Genomic DNA, 8,363 nt, shown 5'->3' with positions numbered 1-8,363 from the left:
AATTAAGCGAGAGGAGGCACATATAGAACATCTAACATAAAGAACCTAACAAATATACCCTTTACTTCTTTTTTCATTAACACAACTGTTTATTACAGTCTCCAAAAGAGCTGACTAATTATAAACTATATCCTGAAATACAAAATTTAGCGGGGGTGGTGGTGGTGGGGGGTGGTGGAACACGCCTATAATCCCAGCACTCAGGAGGCTAAGGCAGGAGGATCCTTGCCAGTTCAAGGCCAGCCTGGGTTACAAAGTGAGCTCAGAGACTGCCTGAATTGCATAGCAAGACCCTGTTTCAAAAAGACAAAAAAAAAAATTTATAGTTTCTGTCCAAGTCTATCAAATTTGGTAATAATGAAAAATAGTCCAAAGAAATAGAATATGAAGGGGTCATATTTTGGCTTTCCTTACATTTCTTAAATACTGAGAAACAAATACTAAACACATCTATGGAGCTTGTAACAAAGGTATGCAAATGAAATAAAAAGAACACAATAAAATTTCTACAATAATTAAGGTAACATAAAAATATATGTAAGGGCTGGAGGTATAGTTCACTGGCATGTGCTTCACATGCACAAGGCCCAGAATTCAATCTCTAGCACTAAAATAATAGTAATTCTAATTTGTGGTATTACCTTCGCAACTTTTAGAGATTCCTTTTTTCTCTCCAATCTCTCTTTCTTCTTCTGTTCCTGTAAGATAACTGTTTCTTAGTATCTTAATGGGGAATATGATATATAAAACATGCATCTCAACTCAAAAAACTACTTTCACGATGAAAAATACTCAGCTAAAAAACAAAGAAAACTTGTGCCTCAAGTCTTTATGGAATAAAAGGGAACAAAGATTTACCCTCCTGTCACAAGAAACATCCAGATAAAATATATTAAACAGTGATTTTTCAAAGTAAACACTGACAAAAGGGAAATGAGATCAATTCTTCTGACTGCCCAACTTACTGCCTAAAGGTAAGAACAAGTAAAGCAGAGAGAATCCAAACAGAAGCCAAATCTCTTTGCACTAAAGACACAGAATTGAAACTGAGAACTGCTAGTATTTTCAGTGTGAAGGACCAAAGAGGACAAAGAGAAAGTTACAGTCTTGTTGGAAGTGGTGGCTCACGCTTATAATCATAGCAGTCAGGAGGCTGAGGCAGGAGGATCAGTGTGAGTTCAAGGCCAGCCTGAACTGCATAGTGAAACCCTGTTTCAAAAAGACAAAAAAAAAAAAAAAAAAAAAAGGAAGAAAGCTACAGTCTTTAGACTAAACAGTGATAAAGGCATGAGTGTAAGGAAAGCAAAGGCAGGAAAACAGCTACTAGAATGAAACAGGTAGGGGCTGGGGATTTAGCTCAGCGGCACAGCGCCTGCCTGGCAAGCGCAAGGTCGTGAGTTTGATCCCTGGTACCGGAAAAAAAAAAAAAAAAAGAAAGAAAGAAACAGGTACGGCAATCTCCCATGCTCCCAACAGGTCAGGAAAAAGGTAATACTTCATATTCCCTCAGGGAATGTAAAAAGTCCTAAATACAAGGCGTCAAGTAGAATATTCAAAAGGGAGACAAAGTTATTCCTAGATAAAAGCTTTTAGAGATATACCTTAAATTTTAAAAACAAGACACAAAGGATACAATTCATCTTTTCTAAAAAGTGATTAAAATTGTATTTGCCTTTTAACTCATTAAGTACATGTTTGTTTTGGGTTTTATTTCACAATACAAAGATTTAAAAAGGGTTCCAAAAAAGGAAAATGGGGATAAATGTAGTAAAATCTCAATTAATAACTGTTAACAGGCGATGAGAATATAGTGATTTATTGTAGCCCACAGTTTGCAGGAGTTCTATCATTACCAAAATAACAAATAATAAAATATATCACATGATAGTGCAATAGGAAGAGCATAAGGCAAAGCAGATCAAGAGTCAATAATTTTAAGTCCCAGAACTCTGGGAAACTAAGGTAGAAGGATCACAATTTTGAGCCCAGCCTGGGAAAGTTAGCCAAGACCCTCCAGTCTCAAAATTTAAAAAGGGGCTAGGATGCATCTCAGTGCAAGGCCCTGGGTTCAATCCCCATGTGTATGTGTGTGTGTGTGTGGGGTATAATATATGATAATATGAGTTTTAGTAATTTCATTTAAGGTTGGCAGAGCACTTCACATCTTATTGAGATTAATGTTTAAGCCAAGGCATGCTTACAAATATCTTGGGGCACAAAACTGCCAGGGCAAAAGCTGAAAGGCAAAAACAACTGGGAAGAAATCTAAAGGGTAATGGGGTTGTGCTAGACAGTCAAATTGCTGAGACTCTTACAAGCATTTTAAGGACTTTGGCTTGTCAGAAATAATAAGCCAGGGGATGGGGATTTAGCTCAGTGGCAAAAGCACCTGCCTGGCAAGTGCAAGGTCGTGAGTTCGATTCCTGGTACCAGAAGAAAAACGAAAAACAAAAAAAATAAAAAATAAAAAATAAAAAAAAAGCCAGACGGCAATGGATAACTGTAAGTTGCCTCAAGGAAAAAAAAAAAAATACTGCCAAGCCTGGTGGCGCACTCTGGAGGCTGAGGCAGGAGGATTGTGCCAACTTCAAGACCAGCCTGGGCTACATAGAGTTCAAGGCCAGCCTAAACTACATAGCAAGACCCTGTCTCAAAAAACAAAACAAGAAACAAACAACTACAGAAAAAAGATTTTTTTTGGCCACAATGGGGAATGGAGCCCACGGTCTTGCACATGGTAGGCAACTGCCCTACCACTGAACTTCACCCAGTCCTTTTAAGTTTTAATTTACATATACATACCTCTAACTGCTGCTGCTCCATTTTAGTCAATAAAAATTTGGAGTAGATATTACTCTTTTCAAGTAAATGTTGAAGTCTTCGATACCGAATTTCCGTAGACTCTCTGTCCCAAGACATGCGGGCCTATCCAAAGAGAAATTTCCTATAATTACTTAAAGAGTCTCACTGATTTTCTTGAATAAGGCTTAATAAAAATGGCTAAACACTCTTTGGGTTTAAAATAATTCCTAAAAATAATGAAAAAAGATTCTTACAAGATTAACTGACTAAAGATAGTTTAGTTTTAAAAAAATAAAACAAATGAATTTTTTAAAAAGACTGGCTAATAGGGGCTAGCATATCTACTTTTAGAATTTTAAAACTGTGTTGTTAAAATATTCAACATATTGATTTCTTATCCCCCTCCCCTTCCCTAGAATTGTTTGCTCCAAAGCTTTGACCTATACCCTTTAGCTTTTTCTTCTTTGGTACCTTTATCTTTCACTTCTATATACTTTATTACAAACCTCTGCTTTCCACATTACTATAATACAGCATGTATTCATCCAGTAATTTCTAGGTGTTTAAAATAGTCTAGTGGCGGGGAAGGAAACTTCTTTAAAATCACACTGAGAAAAAAGGTAAATAGTTGAAAAGAATAATGGAAGGCACAAGACAGAAAACATGTCAACTGAAAATTCCATGCAAATCATTACAGTAGGCTAACATGAGTCAAGTAAGAGTTGAATTTACCTACTAAAGCTATGGTATATGTAACTTTTACATTTTCTCCTAAGAAAGGATGTGTGTATGTATGCATGGGCACACACACAAACATTCAAACTATCTAGATCAGGACAGAGGTGATAAGAGGAATTAATGACTCTAACAAGTATGTAGGATTGAGAACTATAGTATTATCCCTTTAAATGTAAGTTCCTTAATACCTATCAATAAACGCATTCCTAATCCACATGAATTTCAAATTCTTGAGTAGAGGAACACAGGAAGACTGAATTTTACCACAGATGAAATGACATTAATAATCTGAAAATACTGAGTTGGTTGTTTTTTTTTGTTTTGTCTTTTTGAAACAGGGTCTTGTTATGCAGTTCAGGCTGGCCTTGAGCTCACTTTGTAGTCCAGGCTGGCTCGAACTCGAAATGATCCTCCTGCCTCAGCCTCCCAGCATGCGCCACTATATCTGGCATGAAAATACTAAGTATTTAAAGACACACAAGCCATGAATGGTGGCAGATGCCTATAATTCCAGCTACTTTGGAAGCTAAGGCAGGAGGATCACAACCTCAAGCTCAAGCCCAGCCTGAACAACTTATTGAGAGCTGTCTCATGAAAACAACACAGTCTTATATTCAATACTAAATTCTATAGCAGATCCATATATCCTGAAAAATTCAAATTGCTAAAATCTAAGAAGTCGGATTTCAAGAAACAGGTAAAACCTGTACTGTCTAAAGGACAGATAAATGAGGTCAGATGAGATAAAAAATGTTATCAGTTATGGTATAAATTCCTCCATTAATATGAGTCTCTGCAACTGAACTAAAAATCCTAATTAAGTAACTATAAAATTAAAGAGACCTTTATAGATTTGGTAATACAAGTTTCTCATTTTTATACAGTCTAGAGAAACTTTTGATACTTTATTAAGGTTATCCAGCTGTTCTGTGGTAGATTCCTACTATCTTGCTTTTCAACTACACTAAGCCACCTACTTTTCAACCAAAACAATGAAAAGGAAAAAAACAAAGACAATTCCCTAAAAAGCACTAATTGTCCCGTCTTACAACTGGTGATTTCAAATTAGAGGAATCTTACAGCACATACCTAGCATGAGCCAGGGCAAGATGCACCCCCAGGAGGAAGGATGGATAAGACACAGATGATGGGAAGGTATGAATTTATTTCCAAATTTTTTTGGGGGGGTCTTTTTGACACAGGGTCTCACTATGCAGTTCAGGCTGGTCTTGAACTCACAACAATCCTCCTGCCTCCGCCCCTTTCCCCCCAGCGCTGGGATTACAGGCATGTGCCACCAGGCCCAGCTTTATTTCCAAATTCTAAATGTCCCTCCTCCATCTTGTAAATTATACTTTGAGTGGTTTTTGCTAATTTAGTTTGTGATGTCTAAGATATTACTCTTATGGACTTATGTCTTCCTAAATGTCACTCTAGTTTTCTTTCAATGTAATTTCTATTACAAAGCCAACGACAACTGTTAAGTATCTAAGTAATTTATGCTCACTACAGGAAAGTTAAATGTCAAAAAATACTTTAGTCATCAGGTGTGGTGGCATGTGCCTATAATCCCAGCACTCTACAAGACTGAGGCAAGAGGATTACATATTCAAAGCCCAGCCTGGGCAATTAAGCAACTCAGGCCCTGTTTCAAAACTAAAGAAGAGTTACGGAATGAAACCCTTAATACATCTGGGCTTTAATTTACATATAGCCATTAGTACTTTAAATCCTATTCAGAATAAATTACCATTTATGTTAAAAGCAATTAAAGATTTAAGATATCATTATGATATATAATTAAACTATACCAATGATTAATCTTACAATCGAATCTGCAATATCTTAAGTTATTCCTATCATCATCATTATTATTGTGGTATTGGGGATCGAAGCTAGGGCCTGCCTTCTGATTTAGCTATAGTCCCAGCCCCTTATTTCTTATTTTCAGACAAGGTCTTGCTAAGCAGCTAAACTGCCCAGGCTGGGCTCTAACTGCCATCCTACTATAACAGCCTCCCAAGGTGCTGGAATTATATGCTTGTAACATTTCTCTCTCTGATTCAGCAGTTTATTATACAGTAGTAAACTCACCTCTACCTGTGGAAAGCACTGACCAGAACACATGTTGGTGGGTAGAACTCACCAGTATATAAAGAACACTCAGAGCTGAAAGCGCCACTGTCTACCTTAGTATCTTTTAACATCAGTTCCAGCTGTTTTGAAGTTCTACTTTAGTTTATACACAATATTGTATTGTATGAATCACTTTTACCTTTCCAAGAAATCTTCAATTTTAACCTTCCTCCTCCCTACTTCAAAGGCAACAATGATACTCCTAAATCTAACAATGACTTCTTTTAAAGGGAAATGCAGGTGAAAAGTCATACGAAATAACTGAATCACAAAGTCAATGTCCAGGCTTTTCACAAAGGTTAAAGGCTTCTCATCAAGGAATTTAAGATAGCTATTTCTCTTTGTATTTCTAAATATATGCCCATAAATATGTTGTTCCCTTAGAGGCTTTAAGGTTTTTTGATCTCCAGAGAAATGTTTTTAAATCTCAAATAAGAAGTCTTTGAAAGAATTTTCTAGTCACTTCAGCAGTAACTTTTTATGACTCAAGTGCAAAAATTCACCAAATATTTCAATACCTACACATAAAGAGACAAAGTAAGAAATGGACCACAAGCCTACTTTTGAGAAAACTACACATTTGTATTATTCATAATGAAAAGAACTATATACTTTTTTTATGTAAATATTTAATGTGGATTTAAAATTACTCTTTAGTAGCTAGGCATGACCTTGTCTAAAAAAAAAAAAAAAAAAAAATTTAAAAGGGCTGACAAAGTAGCTCAGCATAAAGGTCCTAGGTTCAGTCACCAGTACTACAAAAAATAGTTACTCTTGGCTGGGGATTTAGCTCAGCGGCAAAAGCGCCTGCCTGGCAAGCGCAAGGTCGTGAGTTCGGTTCCCGGTACCGGGGGAAAAACCAAAAAACAAAAAAAAAAAAAAAAAAAAAAGTTACTCTTTAGTTCTATGATGCATAATTTTTTTTGGTCGTTTTGAGACAGGTCTGACTACGCAGTTCAGGCTGGCCTTGAGCTCACTCTGTAGCCCAGGCTGGCCTCAAACTCCCAACAGTCCTCCTGCCTCAGCCTCCTGAGTGCTGGGATTACAGGCGTGAGCCCCCACGCCCAGCTATGATACATAATTTTAAAATCTATAGGTGGCATGCCTCTCCCTCAACCCTAACAATTCCAATAAATTTAATATTGATTATAAAATATTTGTTTACAAGCTTAAAAATGTCATTCATTAAAAATTGCTGGGCCGAGGATATATGTTCAGCAGCACAGCATTGGCCTGGCAAGCACAAGGTCCTGAGTTTGATTTCTGTTGGAAACACAAATGCCATCAATTGAGGAATGGATAAAAAAGGTGTGGTCTTTCTATACACTGGAACAACTACTCAGCCATAAAGAAGGATAAACTGCAGACTTTTATAGGTAAATGGATGCAACGTGAGACCATACTCATAGGTGAAATAAACCAGTCTCACATGTGTAAATATCGTATTGTCTCCCTGGTGCGAGAAGCTGAAAGAGTAAATAACCAAAATGTACAATAGATATTGTAAAATGGGAAGAAACTGTTGAAAAGGAAAGAGAAACTGGGATGGGGAAAAGAAGCAAAGAAGGAAGAGAAAAGCAAAAAATTAAAAAAACAAATATATATATATATATACACACACACACACATATATACACACAAGACAGTTAAAGATCGTTATACTACTAATTTCTCTTAGTTCATTGAAAAGAAAGGTTTTTGCTAGTATTGTTTACACAATTAAATGCATATACTTTTGTGCTGAGTAATTAATTTAAAGGTAATGATATGTAATCCATTAACCTTTGTTACTCTCCTATTATTGTTTTGAAATTGTTTTACTTTTTTTCTCCTTCAAATAAAATTTTAAAAAAGAAACCAAAATTTAAAAAGTAAAGTTTTAGTTTAAATGAGGAAGAAAATGGCAATAGTCCCAAAGAAATTATAATGTAAGCAGACATCAGTATTTTCTAAAATAAAAAAGTAACCTGTTATATGACTCAAATCTGCAGTCACTCATTCTCAAATCTTGAGCCTGCGGTGAATATTCCAGGCACTCTGCAAGGTTCTGAGCCACAGTCATGTATGAGCCAGACAAGTCCCTGGATTCCGTGGTACTCACAGAATGAGCACCTGGTACTTTTCCTGATACCTGGACCTATGTGAGGATCTTCTAACGGTTAATCTGCAAACCATATGTTTATATGCAAAGGGAACTTTCTGGAAATAGAAAACAAAACTGCTAACAAGTGCTTACTCTGGGCATAAATGTCAAATGGGAAGGCTAAGAAAAGAAATCTTACTCTCTGTATAGTTCTGCATTGTTTTGATTTTCTTACAGGAAATAAGTATTTGTATATTATCTTTGTGACTGTAGTTTTAAAAGTTCATTTGTTTTATATAACAATATCCAAAAAACAACAAAAAAAAGTTGATCACTTAGGTGGAAAGCAACCAAACTAGGAAGATGTCACGAGACCTGGATTCCAGCCAAACCTCTGATTAATATTAACGTCTACCTTCTGTCTAGCACATTTCGACTACAGGTTTTAAAGATCAGTGTTTGCCACTTGGGAGGCTAAGGCAGGACGATCTTTGCTAGTTTGAGATCAGCCTGGGCTACAAAGTGAGCTCAAGGCCAGCCAGCACTGCACAGGGAGACCCTGTCTCAAAAAGACAAAAAACGGGCTGGGGATTTAGCTCAGCGG

At 36.5% G+C, this 8,363-nt stretch overlaps 1 protein-coding gene across 2 annotated transcripts in view; it reads right to left on the bottom strand.

Annotated features, from left to right (window-relative positions):
* Nucleotides 1-8,363, bottom strand: part of Hells (helicase, lymphoid-specific) — a 39,464-nt gene that overhangs the window by 29,852 nt on the left and 1,249 nt on the right. For both annotated transcript variants that reach the window (XM_005407530.2, XM_013506206.1), the window contains exons 3-4: nt 2,803-2,925; nt 642-698 (exon numbers count right to left, since the gene is read on the bottom strand). In XM_005407530.2, coding sequence (XP_005407587.1) covers nt 642-698; nt 2,803-2,925 — 180 coding nt within the window. The remainder of the gene's footprint in view (nt 1-641; nt 699-2,802; nt 2,926-8,363) is intronic.

Source organism: Chinchilla lanigera, unplaced genomic scaffold (genome assembly GCF_000276665.1).
Source record: "Chinchilla lanigera isolate Chin_1 unplaced genomic scaffold, ChiLan1.0 scaffold00106, whole genome shotgun sequence".
Taxonomy (NCBI): domain Eukaryota; kingdom Metazoa; phylum Chordata; class Mammalia; order Rodentia; family Chinchillidae; genus Chinchilla; species Chinchilla lanigera.
Note: the sequence above shows the minus strand (reverse complement) of the source record. Positions and strands in the feature narration are given on the sequence as shown.